Source organism: Bos javanicus, chromosome 28 (genome assembly GCF_032452875.1).
Source record: "Bos javanicus breed banteng chromosome 28, ARS-OSU_banteng_1.0, whole genome shotgun sequence".
In the NCBI taxonomy this organism is placed as follows: domain Eukaryota; kingdom Metazoa; phylum Chordata; class Mammalia; order Artiodactyla; family Bovidae; genus Bos; species Bos javanicus.
Window position 1 is genome coordinate 28,159,675 of NC_083895.1, and position 18,853 is coordinate 28,178,527.

Here is an 18,853-nt window from a genome sequence, read left to right on the forward strand (position 1 = left end):
CCACCCCTCCGTTGGAGGCCTTCTGGGGAGCTGGCCTGAAAGGGTCTTCAGAAGCTTGTATGCTCCTGTTGTACAGTTGGAGAAACGGGCCCCGAGAGGAGCATCTCAGGGAATGACTGATTCAAGACTGTCATGCTAGCCCCGGGTCTGGTTAGAAACCTGGAGGCTCAAGAAGGGGCAGTGATAGGCCCCAAAGCCAGGACTGGCCTGGCCATAGCCGGCTCTGGTCTTTCAGGGCTGGCCTGGGGGTTGCCTTGTGGCCTGAGCCCTCTGTCCCACCCTCCCCTAGAACCTGGAGACCCAGCTGAAGGCCCACCTGACCAGGCCTCCCCCCGATGCCGACGGCCCGCAGACCCACAGGTTCCAGACATGCCTCACCATGCAGGAGGTCTTCAGCCAGCACCACGGGGCCTGCCCCGGCCTCACCTACCACCGCATCCCCGTCCCAGACTTCTGCGCCCCTCGCGAGGAGGTGAGGGCCGAGCGGCTGAGGCCTCCGGGGAGGGGAGGACGCCCTAGCTGTCTCCCTCGGGCCTGGGTCTTGGCTGTGGGCACAGCTCCCCAGGGGGACTAAGAGCTTGTTCTGCACGGTTTCAGAGCGGCCTCCGTGGTTTATTCGCGTGCCTTCCAGGCTTTGCGTTCATGTGTGTGCACGCCTGTGTGTTTTATGTGATGTGTTTGTGGGGTGGGTGAGTATGTCTGTGCTGTTGCTGGAGTCTGTGTGTGTTCAGAGTAGTTGTGAGTGTGATTGTGGAGTGTGTATGTGTGTGTATGTGGTGGGTCTGTGTCTGGCGGCTGTGAGGTCCCGCTTGTCTTTACTAGGGGACGTATAGAGAGCACGTTTTGGGGAGTGCTGTGAGGTGGTGTGTGTATGGAGTTTGTGGAGGGGATGCTGCAGGATGCTTTGTGTGACGGAGGGGCTTTGTGCGTCCGTGTGTTATCTATAGGTTTGTGCATGTGTGTGTCTTGTGTGGTCTGTGTCTCTAAGGTTTGTGTGGAGTGTGTGCCTGGCATGTATTGTGTGGGGGTCACTGTGTGATGTGCCGGTTGTTTGGGGGCATGTCTGTGTCTGCACCTGGCCTGTTGTGTGCCTGTTGTGATGAGTGGTGATGGGCTTGTTTCTCCCTCACTTGGCTCTGTGGTCTGGTTGCCTGTGGTTTGTTGCCCCCTAGTGGTCATGTGCTGCAGTGCTTGGCTGAGGTCCAAACTGCCCTGAAGCTGGGGCCTGGGTTGGGTCCACCTCGGGTGGGCAGTAGGGCTGGGGGTCCACAGGTAGCCTGGGGACACAGCATATGGGAATATGTATGTTCTCCCTGGCAAGTGGTAGCAGCTGGGGCCTCAGGTGTGTGCTTGTGTTCGCTCACCCGTCCAATGCGGGGTTATATGGGGGTATGGCTATTTACACGCACAAGGTCTTGTGTGTACCTCAGTGAGCTGAGTGTGTGCATACCAGGTTATGAGCCTGACACGACCGGGGTGGACAGGCACTCCCAGGGCAGCTGCCTGGGTTGCCTTGGGAATCGGTGCGGCAGGGGCACCCACTGACTCCGACCTCGGTTTCCGTGTGCAGGACTTCGACCGGCTGCTGGGGGCCCTGCAGGCCGCCCTTGCCAAGGACCCGGGGACTGGCTTCGTGTTCAGCTGCCTCAGCGGCCAGGGCCGGACCACGACCGCCATGGTGGTGGCTGTGCTTGCCTTCTGGCACATCAGAGTATGTGAGGACAGGGGTCTGCCCAGGCAGGGGGCCAGCTGGTCCCTTGGGACCCCAGCGAAGGCAGGAGGGTCTGGGGGGCTGAGCTGGTGCCTGGTGTGGTCCCAGAGGCCCCTCCCGTTAGCCCTGGGCAGACGGCGTGTGGGCTGGCAGACCCCCCAGCATGGGCTCTGGGCGTGGGTCTGGGGGAGGGTGCAGTCTGGTAGCTGGGCTCCCAGTCCCAGCGGCTGTCTTCTCTCAGGGCTTCCCCGAGGTGGGCGAGGAAGAGCTCGTGAGCGTGCCTGATGCCAAGTTCACCAAGGGCGAGTTTGAGGTGAGTGTGCCCCCTAGGGTCCCCAGGGGACACCTGGGGGAAGAGAGAGGGTGAGTCTCTCTGGCAGTCCTGGAGGGATGTTCAAAGCTCCTCCCAAAGCCATCACCTTCTTCCACCTCCTTGTACCAGCACTTCCCTGTCTCCATTTCACAGGTGAGCAAACCAGGGCACAGGGTAGCTTGGCTCTGGGCCCTGGCAGATGTCTGTGAGAAGTGAGGGCCAGACCCCTCCCCATTCTTCCTGCTCCTGCTGCTGGGTGGCTGTGTGCCCTCGTGAGGCCACTGGCCACTGTCTGGTCTGGGCAACATTGAGAACCACCTCACAGGCGCCTAGGGCCCAGCTGTGGCTGGTGGCCTGGTGCAGGGCCATACTCCACCCCACCCCCATTTCAGGCCAGGGTCCTGGATGGACCGCACTAACCGTGCACATTTAGCCACCCAGGTACTGTACCCTGCCACGTGTCATCTTCCCTGACACCCTGCAGGTAGGTGGCAGTGTCCCTCCCTGTCTGACGGACGGGGCATGTGAACTCAGGAGTTGGCGTGGGCTGCCCAGTGTCAGCGTCGTGCTCAGCTCCTGCCGACCTGGCCAGCCTCGGCCCTGCCCCTCTCCCGCCCTGCCCCTCCCTGCCGTCCTGACACCCGGGCCTCGGTGCAGCACCTCAAGCTCACCAGGCGCTTTTGGCCTCTGGGCCTTTGCATATGCTTTTCCCTTGCCCTGGACCGCTTCTCTCTTCTTTCTCCTGGCTGATTCACAGATTCTTTTCCTTTTATTTTTTTATTGTGGTAAAATATACTTAGCATAGAATCTGCCTTCTTAACCATTTTTCAGTGTGTGGTTCTCTGGAGTTAAGTACATTCACGCTATTGTATGGCCTTCACCACCATCTCCAGAACTTTTTCCTCAGGCCAAATTCACCATATCCCCTCACTCCCCATCATCCCTCCTCTAGCCTCTGGGAGCCACCATTCTACTTTCTCTCTCCATGAATTTGACTGTTTAACGTGCTTTCTATCAGGAGAATCATGCAGCTTTTGTCCTTCTGTGGTTGGCTTATTTCACTCGACATGATATCTTCAGAGTTCACTCATGTTGTAGCTTGTGTCACGATTTCCTATTTTAAAAGGCCGCATAACATTCCATCGTAAGTACTGACCGTGTTTCATTTATCTGCTTTATCTGTCTGTGGAGACCTACGTTATCCTCTCCTTTCGGTTATTGTGAGTAACGCTGCTGTGAGCATGGGTGTACACATATCTGTTTGAGTCTCTGCTTTCAATTCCAGAAGAGGAATTGCTGAATCAATTGGTAACTCACTGCTCAAGGGTTGAGGAACTGTATTATTTTCCACAGCAGCTGCAGATGTACGTTCCCACCAGCAAAGTACAAGGGTTCCGGTTCCTCCACATTCTTTCCAACACTTGTTGCTTTCTGTTTTCTGTGTGTGTGTTTTTTTAATAGCCTCCGAGTAGGTGTGAAGCGATACTTCACTGTAGTGTTGGTTTGTTTTTCCCCAGTGATTAGTGATGTCGGATGTTGTCTCATTTAAGGCCGTTGGCTCATCTTCTTCATAGAAATGTCTGTTCAACCCATTTTTGATTTAAGTTGTTTTGTTGGTGTTGAGTTGTAGGAACTCTTTTTCTATTCTGGATATCAGTTCCTTCTTAGACATGTGATGGTTTGGTGGATTGCCTTTTTGCTCTGTTGACAGTATCCTTTCATGCAAAATTTTCAGTTTTCTTTTTTTTCCCACACCACGCAGCATGAGGGATCCTAGTTCCCCAACCAAGGGTCAAATCCGCACCCTACCCCTGCGGTGGAAGTGTAGAGCCTTAACCACTGGGCTGCCAAGGAAGTCCCAAAAGTTTTTAATTTTGATGAAATTAGTAGATTTTTTTCTTGTTTTCTGTGCTTTTGATGTCATGTCCAAGAAGTCATTGCTAAGTGCAGTATTATGAAGCTTTTCTTCTAAGAATTTTATGGCTTTAGCTCTGAAGTTTAGGCCTTTGATCCATTTTGAATTAATTTTTGTATATAGTATACGGTTAACGGTCCAAGTTTATTCTTTTGCATGTGGATATCCAGTATTCTCAGCACCACTTGTTGAATAGAATGTCCTTTCCCCATCAACGGTTTGGCAAAGATTTTTGACCGTATACATGATGGTTTATTTCCAAGTCTGCCGGTCCTTCAGACATGATAGTTAGAACTCTCTCCATTCACACCCAGTCCTGTGCCAGGAGCTCTGTATGTGCTTCCTTCTCCACCCTTCACAGCTCCCAAGGGTTAGGTGCCCTGACTACTCCCAGCTGATGCAGGGAGCCAAGCTCATCACCCTAGAACCACATCAGAGATGGGATGGGACCAGAGCACAGCCAGGAAGTCAGCCTCTGAGTCTGTGTTCTAACGTTACATCCTGTGACCCAAGAATACTCTATACCCACATCCTCACCTTCTCTAGATCCTCATGTCTAGACCAGCTTCCTCTGTGATTACTTCAGATCTGGTCAAGCCCACAGTCCAGTGGGGAGCATTTAATATAGAGTATGAAGAGGGCTGAAATAGACATTGGTGCTGAGGGCTGTCAAGCTTGGGGGAGTCCAGGAGGGCTTCGTGGAGAAGGTGACATTTGAGTGCATTTTTAGGACAAATGAGTCTGCCTGGGGCTGTGGGGAGGGGTAGTATGCAGAGAGGATCAAGTGTGCAGAGGAGGGAGTCTGGAAAGGGCAGGAGCTAAGGGAGGCTGCAGTTGGACAGAATGAAGGGTTTGAGGTGGGGGCCGCTGGTTGTGAGAACCTTGGAGAGCCATAGTGTGTGTTTGACCTTAACCTTGAGGCCAGTAGGGAAGTAGGGGAGGTTGGGATCAGTCTTATGCTGGAGGGCCAGTGTGTGGAGGAAGGCATGGAGAGGGGAAGCTGGGGCCTACGTGAGGATGGGCCTGCCCAGAACAGGAGCCCAGTCCCCACTGGTCGGTCTGGGGGACCATTAGTGTTGGGGCAAAGAGGGAAGACCGCAGGATGACCTCGGGTTTCCGGCTGGTGCTGGAGACAGCCGAGGAGAGGAAGGGGAGGAACGATTTACCAGGAGAGGCTAAGAGTTTGGTGCCTTGCATTTGAAAAAGCTGCAGCCCTCTGCTGGAGAGCTGCCCCTGGGTCATGCTGGGACCTGCAGGTGGTCCATACTCCTCTCCAGTGAGGTGTCAGAGCTCGGAATCCAGGCGTGGATTAGCCCAGGGTCGTCCCAGGTGATGAGCCCTCTCCTCCCACTGGGCTGTAGCTCCACCCCTGCCGGTGTGCCAGCTCAGGGCCGTTCTTCTGAGAAACACAGGGGTGAGGGAGACCTACCTCCCCACCCAACCACCACCGTGATCCCGCTAGGACGCAGCTGTGGAGATGGGTCAGATTGAGAGGAGAGCTGAGTTAGTCGGGTTTTGGTCTTTTGTTCATTTAGCATCATCCCACGGAATGCCTCCTAGGTGGAAAATCTCTTGCTCTTGGGGGTCAGGGAGCTCCTCGTCTGGTGGGGGATGGATGTGAACAGGTGAACACGTGGGTGCGTGAGATGGATGAGTAGGTGGCGGTCGACCTCAGGGCTCTGAGAGGACTATGTGGGCTTTTGGGGTGGGTAGACCGAGAAGGCTCCAGGAAGGCATTGGGCCCATAGGAGGAGTTCTGAGTGAGGCTGGGAGGCAGGCGGGGTCAGACACTGGGTGGCCTTGTAGACGTGTGGAAGCTTTCGGTTTTTATGTTGAGTGTAAGGGAGCCAGGAAGAGACTGAAGTTACCCAAATAGGAAGCGCTCACATTTATACTCTTGTAAGGCCTCTCTGGCTACCAGTGGGTTGGGGGTGCTGGAGGCCTGGATCGCTGCTGGTGCGGGGTGTGGGGTGCAGGGTAGACTGAGTCAGAGCGAGATCCACAGCAAGTGATTGGAGGGTGGGAGGAGCCCTGCACCGCAGAGTGACCGTAACTGGCCTCAGTCTCTCCAGGTAAAGGGAAGGCTGTCTACACTGGGTTTCCCAGAGCTGGGTGTCCCCGAAGTGCCTGCAGGGTGGACGAAGAGCCAGTGGGGCCCCACCTGAGGCTTATCATACACCCGCTGCTCACCCCACCAGCTCCAGTTACACTACAACTAGCCGTTTTATGGATTAGAGTCCTGGGTAAGGTTCCATTTGAAGCAAGGTTCCTATTGCTTGAAAAAATAAGCCCCTAGGGAGCCGTGGCCTCCAAGATATCCGGGAACGCCCTTGGGTCCCGTCCCTGTCTGAGAAGTGAGTGGCCATCAGGGCCAGCGCGGTCCTTAGTGTGGGCGAGCCAGTTGCTGGCGCTGGAGGCGTTTTCGTTTGGCTCATCCCCTGCCTCTGGCCCCAGGTGGTGATGAAGGTGGTGCAGCTGCTGCCCGATGGGCACCGGGTGAAGAGGGAGGTGGACGCGGCGCTGGACACGGTCAGCGAGACCATGACGCCCATGCACTACCACCTGCGGGAGATCATCATCTGCACCTTCCGCCAGGTGAGCCCCGGCCCACGTGCGTCCCCGCGTGCACAGCCCAGGAGGGGGCTGACCTGGGTGTGAGGCGGCTCGGGCGCCCCACAGGACCCTCAGGGGCTCTCAGTCCCTTCTATGCCTCCTGGAAGTCAAGGTGATCCCTGCCATGGAAGCACGCCCAGCCCTGACTTTCCCCGGCTGGATTCCGCAGTGCTTGGTGGGGTGTGCAGGGGTGAGGTTCAGAGGATTCGGCAGCTGCTGTGGCCCTGGGACCCATCAAGGATGTGCCTGCTCAGATGAACACCCTGTCCTCGATCCCTGTGGTGCCAGGCATTCACCCTCCAGTTTCTGGGCCACGGGAGGCCCTGGGGGTACTGGGCAGGAGGTAGGTGGGTGGATGGGTCCTGGGGAGCGGCTGTTTAATATCCGGCAGGAAAGCCATCCAGTGTTTTCACAGCTGATGCTGCCTGAGGGACTAAGCATTCAATTATACACATCAGAAGTTTTCTATAAAAGTCCAGATTTCATATAAAAATTCAGAATTTTATCCGATCTAGAAAAAACAAGCCCTTTAGTCAGCCATGGTCCCAGGCACTCTGTTGCACGTGGCCCAGCTGGTGGAGTCACATAACCCACGGGGGCTGCTCTGGCCATCAGACTCGGGGGCCTCTGGTCTCTGTGTGGAGCATCAGTTCAGTTCAGTTCAGTCGCTCAGTTGTGTCCGACTTTTTGTGACCCCATGAATCGCAGCCCGTCAGGCCTCCCTGTCCATCACCAACTCCCGGAGTTCACTCAGACTCACATCCATCAAGTCAGTGATGCCATCCAGCCATCTCATCCTCTGTCGTCCCCTTCTCCTCTGCCCCCAATCCCTCTCAGCATCAGAGTCTTTTCCAATGAGTCAACTCTTTGCATGAGGTGGCCAAAGTACTGGAGTTTCAGCTTCAGCATCATTCCTTCCAAAGAAATCCCAGGGCTGATCTCCTTCAGAATGGACGGGTTGGATCTCCTTGCAGTCCAAGGGACTCTCAAGAGTCTTCTCCAACACTACAGTTCAAAAGCATCAATTCTTCGGCGCTCAGCTTTCTTCACACTCCAACTCTCACATCCATATATGACCACTGGAAAAACCATAGCCTTGACTAGACGGACCTTTGTTGGCAAAGTAATGTCTCTGCTTTTCAATATGCTATCTAGGTTGGTCATAACTTTACTTCCAAGGAGTAAGCGTCTTTTAATTTCATGGCTGCAATCACCATCTGCAGTGATTTTGGAGCCCAAAAAATAAAGTCTGACACTGTTTCCACTGTTTCCCCATCTATTTCCCATGAAGTGATGGGACCAGATGCCATGATCTTTGTTTTCTGAATGTTGAGCTTTAAGCCAACTTTTTCACTCTCCTCTTTCACTTTCATCAAGAGGCTTTTTTGTTCCTCTTCACTTTCTGCCATAAGGGTGTTGTCATCTGCATATCTGAGGTTATTGATATTTCTCCTAGCAATCTTGATTCCAGCTTGTGCTTCTTCCAGCCCAGTGTTTCTCATGATGTACTCTGCATATAAGTTAAATAAGCAGGGCGACAATATACAGCCTTGATGTACTCCTTTTCCTATTTGGAACCAGTCTGTTGTTCCATGTCCAGTTCTAACTGTTGCTTCCTGACCTGCATATAGGTTTCTGAAGAGGCAGGTCAGGTGGTGCGGTATTCCCATCTCTTTCAGAATTTTCCACAGTTTATTGTGATCCACACAGTCCGACCTGTCTAATTCTGTTCCTCTCTGACCCAGTGAACTTGACTGTCTGCTGGGCAGAGGAGGGTGCTGGCGTGGGAGGGGACAGTTGTGAAGGGAGTGGGAGCTTTGAGAAGACTGTGCCCCAAGTGAGTGAGCACCCCCCTGGGTGCTGACCTGCGGTGGGGCAGCGGTCCCCAAGAAGGGGCGGCTCCGAGCCAGCCCCGCGCTCGGCCTGCACTGGGCACGCGTTGTGAATGGCTGATCCAGGCCAACCTTTGCTCAGGGTCACAGATCAGATCACGGTTGGGGGAAAGGGTGTTTGGCTGGAGGCAGGCCACCTGGGTTATGCCCGGGGTCAGCGGTCAGTTGGAAGGGATACCAAATTTGGGGTGGGGAAAGTGGTTAAGGAGTTTCAGACTTTGCTGAGCTTTGAAAGATGGAGTATTTTTCCCCACGGCCAGCAGCTCCCTTTGAGTTGCCTGTGGGTCTCCCTCATGGCGATCTGGTATTCTGCCACCAGGTGGCAGCAGTGAACCGAGAGCCTGAGCGCCTCCTGCTCAGGAGACGTTGAGAGCGCAGAGAACCACGCTTCCACTTCTCTCTGTAGCTAGAGGCCTGAGTAGTAGGAAAGGAATGCCTAGCTCTGCTTCAAAGTACCTCAGGTCCCCTCCCGACGCTGACCACACTCAGAGTACCCCTCTTCACAGCCTCTTCCTTCTGGCCCTGCTGGCTTTTCGCTGCCTTCAGGCAATCCAGGGGTCTCCCCACCCCACCAAAGCTGATAGACCCTCCCCTCCTCTGAGCTCTGCAGCCATGGATGTTCACTGTGGGGCACACAGAGGGTGCAGCAGGGGGCATCAGGGGGGAATGAGCCTCGGGGAGAGAGGAAAGGTCCCACAGAGCAGCCCTTGAACCGTCCTGATGTAATGAGAGCCAGGGGGAGTTGCTTCAGATGGGAGGGACTGCATGGGCAAAGGCCAGGAGCTGGAAAAGTGCAGAGAGTTCAGAGGTGGTGAAGGTGCTTCGGTGCCCACGAACACAGTTGTGTTGGAAATTGTCAGAGATGAGCCTGGATGGGTAAGCTAGCTCTGCTCTGTTGGCAGTGGGAGGGGAGGGTGGGGTGGCTAGGACTAACATCAGTAGATGCTCAGGCTGCCTTTGGAGTTTGGCGTGTTTTAATGGAAACAGAACCAGCAGAGGACTCTCGTTCCCTCCCCATAATATCTGGCCACTTACCCCTATTCCAAAGGCCAGGATGGTGCCAACCTCTGCTGTGGGAAGAACCCCTGAACCCCATCCCTGGTGTTGGTGATTGGGGGAATAAGGGTCTGGGACAGAAGCAGGGTCCAGAGTCATTCTCCAATGTGGCCACCAGGTGGCCCCAGTGAGCTGCGCTTGGGCTAAACTGAAAAGAGCTGAAGAGCTGAGGGGCCTGAGACACCCTCCAATTCAATTCTCACCCTGGCTGTACAATAGATTCACCTGGGAGCTTTAAAACAGGCCCATGCCTGAGCTCCATCCCCAGAGAGTCTGATTCCATTGGTCTCCTAGGGATGGGGGTGGCCAGGGCATGGATCTTTTCCTAAAGTAACTTAGGTAATTCCGAAGAGCGGTTAAGGTTGAGCACTACATACTCTAAGCCAGGGCCCCCAGCTTTAGGAGGTTCCGGAGTACCTGGAGGGTGTTAGATCCATGTTTCTGGGCCCAGCCTGACCTTTGCTTCTGTAGGTCCCGGTGCCTAGCAAGCTCCTAGATGCTGCTGCTATTCCTGGGCGGGGGCCACACGGGGGGTCTAACATGTCGTGTCTTGCCCTCTTGCTCTCTCCTTTGCTTAAAAAAATATATATATATTTTATTGAAGTATAGTTCACTTAAAGCATTTCAGGTGCCTAGCAAGGTGATTCAGTTATACATGTATGTATATATTATTTTTCCGGAGAAGGCAATGGCAACCCACTCCAGTACTCTTGCCTGGCAAATCCCATGGACGGAGGAGCCTGGTAGGCTGCAGTCCATGGGGTCGCTAAGAGTCAGACACGACTGAGCGACTTCACTTTCACTTTTCACTTTCATGCATTGGAGTTTCCTTGCTCTCTCCTCATTTTCATGGGTTAGAAGAGTAACTATTGTTAAGATGGCAGTACTCCCCAAACTGATTCCCTGCCTCTTCCCAATTGACTCTGTCAGCAAGTGCACCCCACCTCCCCTTCCTCTTGGATCTGCTTGACCCCCACTCAGGGACCTTAGAGAAACCCATCACTCCACACTCTGCCAGAGCACCCAGCCACTGCCTCCTAGAGGGGCAGAGAGATACACAGTCTCCCATACAGGAGGCAAGGACCTCAGGTCCTATTTCACCCACAGAAGTCCTCAGTGACCAGGTAAGAAGCCACCTAATCATCTGGACCACAGCTATCATGGGTGGCTAGACTCAAAAAGGACAGTTTCCAGGGAATTTCCTGACAGTCCAGTGGTTAGGACTTCATGTTTTTACTGCAGAATGTGTGGGTTCAGTCCCTGATCGGGGACCTAAGATCCCACAAGCCATGCAGTATGGCCAAATAAATAATTTTTTTAATTAAAAAAAGAAGGCCAATCACCAGTAATAGTGAGGATGTTTATTGCTACTGTGTAGAAATACAACTGGTATTTATATATGGATCTTCTATTTTACAATCTTGTAGAACTCATTTATTAGTTTTAATACTTTTTATTAGTGAATTTCCTCCAATTTTATGTATACAAGATCATGTCATCAGCAAATAGAGATAGATACTTTTGTCTTTCCAATATGTCTTTCCAATACTTTATTAAATTTTCTCTGGCAAGGTCTTCATGGACAGTGTTGACTAGAAGTGGCAAGAACAGACATCTTTGTCTTGTTCCTGATCTTAAGAGGAAAGCTTTCTGTCTCTCACCGTTAAGTAAGATGTCAACTGTGAGTTTTTCATAGAAATCCTTTGTCAGACTGAAGAAGTTCCTCTGCATTCTTAGTTTATTGAGTGTGTTTTTTTAATGAAGAGATGTTAAATTTTATCAAATGCCTTTTCTCTTTCCATTGAGATGATTCTTTGGCTTTTGCCCTTATTCTGTTGGTAGAGTGTATTATTGGAATTGATTTTTGGGTGTTAAACCGAGCTTGCATTTGTGGGATAAATCCTTCTTGGTCATGATGTATGATCTTCTTATGTATTGCTGCGTTTGGTTTGTTGAGGATTTTTGCATCAAATTCATAAAAGCTACTGATCTATAGTTTTCTTTTTCTATGATGTGTTTGTGTGGTTTGGCATCAGGGTGATGCTGGCCTCATACAGTGGTGTGTGTGTGTGTGTGTGTGTGTGTGTGTGTGTTAGTTGCTTAGTCATGTCCGACTCTGTGACTCCATGGACTGTAGCCTGCCAGTCTCCTCAGTCTGTGGAATTCTCTAGACAAGACTACTGGAGTGGGTTGCCATTTCCTTCTCCAGGGGATCTTCCTGACTCAGGGATCGAACCCAGGTCTCCCTCACTGCAGGCAGACTCTTTACCATCTGAGCCACCAGGGAAGCCACCCATACAGTGTTACCCTCTGACTTTTACAGAGAGGGATACAGAAGCCTAGAGAGGGAGAGAGGGTATCCCGAGTGTGTTAGTCAGCTCGGGCTGGCATACCAGAATCCCACAGACGGCATGGCGTAACCAAGAGAAATTTCCTGTCTCACGGTTCTGGCGGCTGGCAAGTTCAAGACCAAGATTCTGGCTGATTGGGTTTCTAGTGAGGGCTCTCATCCTGGTTTCCATTCAGCTGCCTTCTCACTGTGTCCTCACATGGCCTGTGTGTGTGTGTGTGTGTGTACAGAGATGGGGGAAGGCAGGAGGCTCTCTGGTCTCCTTTCTTATGAGGACACTAATCTCAGAGGCCATCTAATCATAGACTCCCAGAAGTGCTGTTATAGAACAAAGACGGGACCTGAAGACCTTATTCCTTATTTCACACACCAGATTAAACAAAGGGAAGGACCTTTCAAGGGTTGCCAACATGTGATGTTGTTAAATGTGTTCATTTTAAAGGAAGAAAGGAAGGAAAGGAGCAAAACTGAAAAACCCAACTACTATCTAACATGGTTGGTGTTTTATAAAAGAAAGGTTATTTTAATACCAGAAAAGTAGAGTGAATGTTCTCAGAATAGAGGACAGGCCTTGAAGAGATTTGTATGTCTAAATGCCTGTGGACTTGGGAAACTGGTCATGAACCTAGATTTGGGACTTGCAGCTTTTGGCAACGTGGCTGCTGTTTACTTCGAAAGGCAGCATGCCTCCTCCAGGGTCACCCTGTACCTGCCCTGGCCTGACTGGACCCAGAGTCCCTGTCCTGCCTGGGAGCAGGGTGACCTGAGCTGTCCCAGCGGCTTCCAGACTTGAAGGAGCATCTGGCCTCCTGCTCGAGTGTGTGTGTGTGTGCGTGCGTGCGTGCATGCACCCTGGAATGGACTTAATTATGATCGTCAATCCCTGTGTGGATGAGAAGGAAGCAAGTTAGGTTGTCCTGGGTGGACTGGCGCAAGGAATGAGGATGTGGGAGCTGGAGGGAGCTGGGTTCTGAGAGGGCCACCTTCATCCTCTTTGGCCACCTGTGTCCCCCACCTGCCAGACTGGACTCTTGCAGCTTCCTGGTAGGGCTGTGTGTGGGAATGGCAAGGGGACTGGAAGCACAGGGCTTGGCTGGTACAAAGTGAATGCTCCGGAAAGGGAGCCCCGAGGATCTTTGTGGGGCAGCGTATCCTGTGATGTTCTTCCTAGCTTTAACCCCCTGAACAGACTCTCAGAATTTAGTGCCCAGGGGACTTAGAGAGCATCTGACCGCTTTGTTTACAGATGAATAGAGGAATGGGATGCCCAGGCTCCCACATGAGTTGTCATAGGCAGAGCAGAGGTGAGAGGCAAAGACCCTCCCTCCCAGCCCTGAGCCCCTCCCCTGATGCCCTTGACCTCGGGTCTTGGTCCTTGTTGCCCTGGTGGGCTGCGGGGGGCTTGCTGAGGCTCCAGAAGGCAGCTGTTCCCTCTCCCCTTTCCCCCGATGGACTGACTCCTCTGGAATTTGGCAGCTGTGTCTCACTTCTGGTACATGGCTGTGTTTGTAGATCCCTGGCCTCTGGTTTCAAGCCAGAAGCCCTGAGGTGCTCTCCAATGGAGACTGCAGCGTCTGCTCAGAGCAGGCCAGAGTGCTGCACGTATACGCTTGTTTGCCCAGCTAGAGCCCCAGAACCTCTGCCTGGCAGTGGGCGTACCACCTACATCAGCTGTCCACTTGCCTGGCAACATTCCAGATCCAGTCCGCACTCTGTTCACCTCAAGGTTTCCTCCCAGGAGCCCACCGCCTTGGGATTCTGAAACCCTCTGCAGCACACGGCTCCTCGGCTTCCTGCCCTGCACCCCAGAACCCTCAAACAGTGCATTTCCCCTCCCTGCCAGGTCCAACAGTCAGCTTACACCCTGATCACAAGCAAGTAAGAAAACAACTCCTGGAACTCGGCGAGTGCACTTCTGCCGGCAGTAGAACCATTTCAGGGCCCTCGGTGGAGACGAGCGGGAGGGTGTGGAGGTCGCTGCTCTGTTGAGGATCAGGAGGGAGGGCTCAGAGCGTGTGCGAGTCTCCATCTGCACCGTGAGGCCACACAACAGTGATGAGGACTGTTTGTTGCTTTTTTTGTGGTTATGGGAACGATATCAGACCATTACCCAGTCTCCCAGGAATGGTTTCAGCTTGCCTTCTCTTTCTAGTCTGTGTGCCTGTGCACATATGTCCTCTAACAGGAGGATCGTGATAGGTGCCCGGGCTGTCCTGTGTGTTCACCTGGATGATGTTCTTGGATTGAAACGTGTACTCAGTTAGCACATTGCTTGCTGAGTGCCTGTCCTGTGTCTGGGGATGGAATAGTGAGTGACGCTTCACTGAGATTACTTTCTAGGAGAATGAGGAGAGGCTCATCAATAAATAGTTGGGGCTCATGGACTTTTTAGCCTGTCTGTTGAATACCCTTTATATCCCCAGATGTAATGTTGGCATGATAACATGGTGGAGTGGGCACGTCCCAGCGTCCCCTGCTCTTCCTGTGGAGGTGGCCCATGAGATTGCTTCCTGTTGTTTGTTCTCTGAGCAGGTGATGGTACCGTGGATCTCACGGTGTGTGCTGCTCTTTCATCCACGTGGCTTGGTTCTGTAGGCTGATTCTTAGAAGTAGGATTATTGACTGAATTGAAAAGTAGGAACTTATTTTTTGTAATTATTTTGGAAAATGTCAAAGTAGGGAGAATAATTCCATGAACCCTTGTGTTCCCAGCTTCAGGAATCAAGACCAGTCTTCTCTCATCTGAAGCCCTGCCAGTGCTGCCCACCACCCTCTCTGGATTATTCTGAAGCAAGTCCTAGACTGAATATTACTTTCTCTGAAATATTTCAGCATATACATTAGAGAAGGGATCTTTTAAAAAAGACCATCGTAATGCCATTATCACACCTAAAACAATAGTGATTTCTCACCCTGCAATACCTAGTTGGTGTTAGATTTTCTTACTGGTCTCCCAGGGTCTTTCTGCAGTTGTATAAGAACCCAAAAGATCCACATGTGGCCATTTATCTGATGAGACTTTAAGTCTCAATGAACATAGAACATTCGCCCTCCTTTCCTCCCCTGAAGTGAGTGTGATGAGGTAACCGGTTATCTTCCTGGGCGCCCGGTAGTCCAGATCTTGCTGATTGCACCACAGGGTTTGTCGAGCCTTTGTCGCAGTCCCTGTGCTCCCTGTAAACCTAGAGCCCTGGCTCCATCAGGTTTGGCTTGGTGTTTGGCCGGCACAGTTGTGGGTGATGCTGTGTGCTGCCGCGGGGCCCTGGAAGGTCCTGTGGTCTCTTTTGTGAGCTGGCAGCCTCTGGTGCTCATCTTCTGGATTCCTTATTTTATTCAGGGTTTACAAAACGGTGATATCTTGGCTCTCTCATTCCCTCTGCATTAATTGATTGCAGCGCTTCCAGAAAGGGACTCTCCCTACATGCTGCGAGGACACGAAGGCAGGGCCAGTGCTTGCTTTCCCCTAGATTTGCCATTCCCAGAGGAGCTATGGGAGATGCTTCCCTGAAGCCGAAGGGAGGGACTTGGTGAGCCCTAATGTTCCTGCAGACCCGGATGGCACTGGAGTCTGTGTTGAGGGTCTGGGGCTGACTAGGTGGGGGTGGTCTGAGAGAGGGGAGGTGGATGGGAGGCTGGGAGTTGCTGGAGGTGGGAGGACCCAGGCCCCATGTGTCCTTGGCCAACTGGGAGGTATCCTTGCCAAGCTGACTATACATTTTCACATCCATGGTCTGGCCCAGTCTTCACTGTGTGCCTGTGCCCGACCAAGGCCGCCTGTAACATTACCTCCAGTTGAGGAGGGGAGGCACCGGGCTTGCCCAAGAACACACAGCTGGTAGATGACAGCGGGAGGAGGGCGGGACCCCAGCCCCTGAGTCCCAGGTCAGGCCCTGGCCGCTGCGCCACACTGCTGCCGAGGAGGAGAAGCACCATTTCCCCTCCCTCGCCCACCTCCAGCCCCACTGGGAGAACAGTACAACCTGGAAACCACGGCCCTGGCCCTTGTATTCCCAGCCTGTGTAGGGGAAAGGGGCCAGAAGACAAGAACCCATTTCAGACTCAGGTCATGGCTATAGAAGGGCGTGGGACCAAATCTGCACACACATTTTCCATAGAGACAGACCTTCCCTGATATAGCAGCCTGGGCACCTCTCTCCACTGAGGCCTGCCTCAGGCTGCTGGGCCTCTGGGCTGCAGCTCATGATGCCGCCTCCATTCCAAACTGTCAGTGAGATTGGGTCTGGGCCCGATCACCCCATGTATGTGAAGGGGCCAGAATGCTCAGGGTGTTTAAAAAAAACCCTCAAATGGAAAAATGAAAGGGAAAATGCTTTGAACTAAGCCACTCCATGAAGTTGGGGTAGAGGTGAGAAGGCTGGGCCCCTGACTGAGGAGAATCCAAGATGGCCACCAGCCCACCGTGGTGACACCATCTGGTGGATGAGTTGTTTCCTGCTGGGCCTGGAAAGGGAAAATATTTGTGACAGAAACCAAGGTCAGGGCTCCTGCAGGAAGTCCTGTTAGAATCATTAATGCCAGGGGTACTTTTCCTTAGCCTTGGCTAGTGATGTAAATTCTGTATTGGTTCTGTGTTTAAAGCAGTATGGTTGTCTCTCTTCCGTCCCTTCAGAAAGAGGTTGAGGAAAATCTGAGGTGAAGGTAGCCACAGAGGGAGATGTAAAACGTCCCTTGGTCTCAAGTTGAGGTTTATTTTATAGACTGATGCTTTAACTTTGAGCTGCTCTTTTTGAGTTTTCTGAGAACTTCCCTCTCTTTCCTTGGGTCCACAGAACAGCTGGGGAGGAGGCGAGGGTGGGTTTTATTAGACCGATTTTCCTGAGGGAGACACTGAGGCCTAATGAAGTTTTGTGACCAGCTGAAGGCAGGATCAGAACCTGTCTCCCAACTCCTCGGCCCACATTCCTTTCCTCACTGCCACAACCCAGGAAATGGTTCTCTTGTGGCAGAATAAAAGGGTTGGCAAGGAAGCCTGGATGCACCACCCTGGATTGCTAAGAGGTCAGAGAGGTCTAGCTCAGCGCCCCAAGGACTAAGATTATTTCTTAAGAAAAATGTAGAGAGAGACAGCTCTGGCCCTGACCCCCACATGGGGTCTCTCTCGGTCTCTCCAAGACTCTGGCTTGGCCAGAGTTGTTCCTTGGAGACCTCATCCCGGTAGGTAAAGTGTCTTAGGTCGGCAGTTAGAGCAGTCCTGGAGTGCTGTGAGCTGTCGCGTAAAACACGACAGAGGATCCTTCCTGAGGCTCTTTAACCTCGGCCCAAAATAGAGCCAGTGGATTGTGAGCAGCTTTCAGATGGGGTGGGTGTCTGTAGGTCTGTGTGTAAGCGTGAATGCATGAATGAGTGTGAGTAGGCTCATGCTCTCAGTCTGAGTCCTCCTTAGCTTTTCCTTCTTTCCCATCATATGGCTGAGCTGGAACTGCTTCCATCCTCCGGGCGTACTTGCCTGGTTTCTTCAACAGCGTCCATCCAGTGAGCAGGGATGGTGTGCCAGGCATGGTTTTCGAGCAGGCACCATCAGACTTGGGGTTTTCAGTGGTTTAGAAGGGGTCCACATCTCAACCCCAGCATATTCCCCCCTCGCCTGATACCCAGCCTGTGTGCTCACAGCTGTTGTTGTCAAGTTTGTGGTTGTCACTGGAGTTGACTCTTTCTGCTGGATCGTCTCTGTTCCATGCACAAGGGCTCATCCTGAAACCCTGACTCAGACCCTGCCTGGCTCGGGCAGGACTCCATGAACGTCTGCCCATGAGTGGATGGAAGGGGGACGAGGGGATAGTCACTGCGTGATTAAACAGGAAACTGGCCCCCAGCATCTCTGTGCCTTTTGGTTCTTTGTCCACATCGTTGGTCTCCAGGAGAGGACGCTCTTCTCCAGTGACTGACAGCCCTAGTGGGGGTTGGTAACCTGGGTGTTAGCCCAGGCTCTGCTGGTAACTTCCGGTGCAGCCGCGGGCCCATCACTTTGACCTGCCTGGATCTCTGTTTTTCCATCTGTCGCTTGGGTTCACTGCTGCTGCCCGGCCTGCTTTGAGGGGTGGTGGTGAGCACCAGCCTGGGTACGGATGATGTGGGAGTGGGCTGTAGGGTAGCTGGGACACCAGGCAGACTCCCTGGGTCGTGTGCAGGGACAGTGGGCTCCTGAGGCTGGCACTGTATCTAGTTGGCCCTGAATCCCAGAGTCTGGCCTATGCGTGACAGTGTTTGTTGAATGAACAGGACACAGAGAAGCCCATGGTGCCAAGTTTAGCTCCTTCATGCTTTGAAAGTGCTGATCAAAATATGACATCTTCGGAAAGCCAGTTACCCACGTCTGGGCTGAGGGCTTAATCCTTCTTGGGGATTAGGTGTGGAAAGCTTCCTTGGGCTTGAGGCCCCTCTTCCCCACAGGCCTGAGGATGGAGTCTGTAGGGACTCATGTGGAGCCCCCAAGGAGAGGGTAGCATTGAACTTTGAGAAGAAGGGTGGGGTCTGAATTTGGCAACCCTGCCCCTTAGGAACTGCCATCTTTTTTTTTTTTTTTAATATTTTGGCTGCATATTTCAGCATGTTGGATCTTAGTTCCCTGACCAGGGATTGAACCCATGTCCCCTGCATTGGAAGCTTGGAGTCTTAACCACTGGCCCACCAGGGAAGTCTAGAAACTGACTATCTTTGAGTGCTGTCAATCTCCTGACCAATCTGAACCCTGCTTCAACTGGAGAGCAGTGGTTACCAAAGGAGGGCTTGTTCTTGGGGAGCAGGCAGGGAGAGGGCAGCAGGGGGCTCCAGTAATGGCTCCACGTTCTTGCAGGCTCAGACTGGTGCTGTGGGGAGAAGAGACGGCAGGGACGGGGGTGAGGGCAGTGGCAGAGAGGCCGGCAGGAGCTGTCCCTGAGATGTGGTGGCTTTACCGGAACAACTTCTGGGAGTCTGTTGATGTAGAGTCGGTGGGATTTTCTTATTGGTTGGATGTGGGGCTGAGACCCACATTAGAAAAGAC

The 18,853-nt window shown here is 52.8% G+C and overlaps 1 protein-coding gene across 9 annotated transcripts in view; it reads left to right on the forward strand.

The window, feature by feature from the left end:
- Positions 1-18,853, forward strand: part of PALD1 (phosphatase domain containing paladin 1) — an 83,534-nt gene that overhangs the window by 54,496 nt on the left and 10,185 nt on the right. For all 9 annotated transcript variants that reach the window (XM_061405236.1, XM_061405227.1, XM_061405231.1 and 6 more), the window contains 4 exons: positions 290-472; positions 1,571-1,711; positions 1,953-2,024; positions 6,394-6,534. In XM_061405236.1, coding sequence (XP_061261220.1) covers positions 290-472; positions 1,571-1,711; positions 1,953-2,024; positions 6,394-6,534 — 537 coding nt within the window. The remainder of the gene's footprint in view (positions 1-289; positions 473-1,570; positions 1,712-1,952; positions 2,025-6,393; positions 6,535-18,853) is intronic.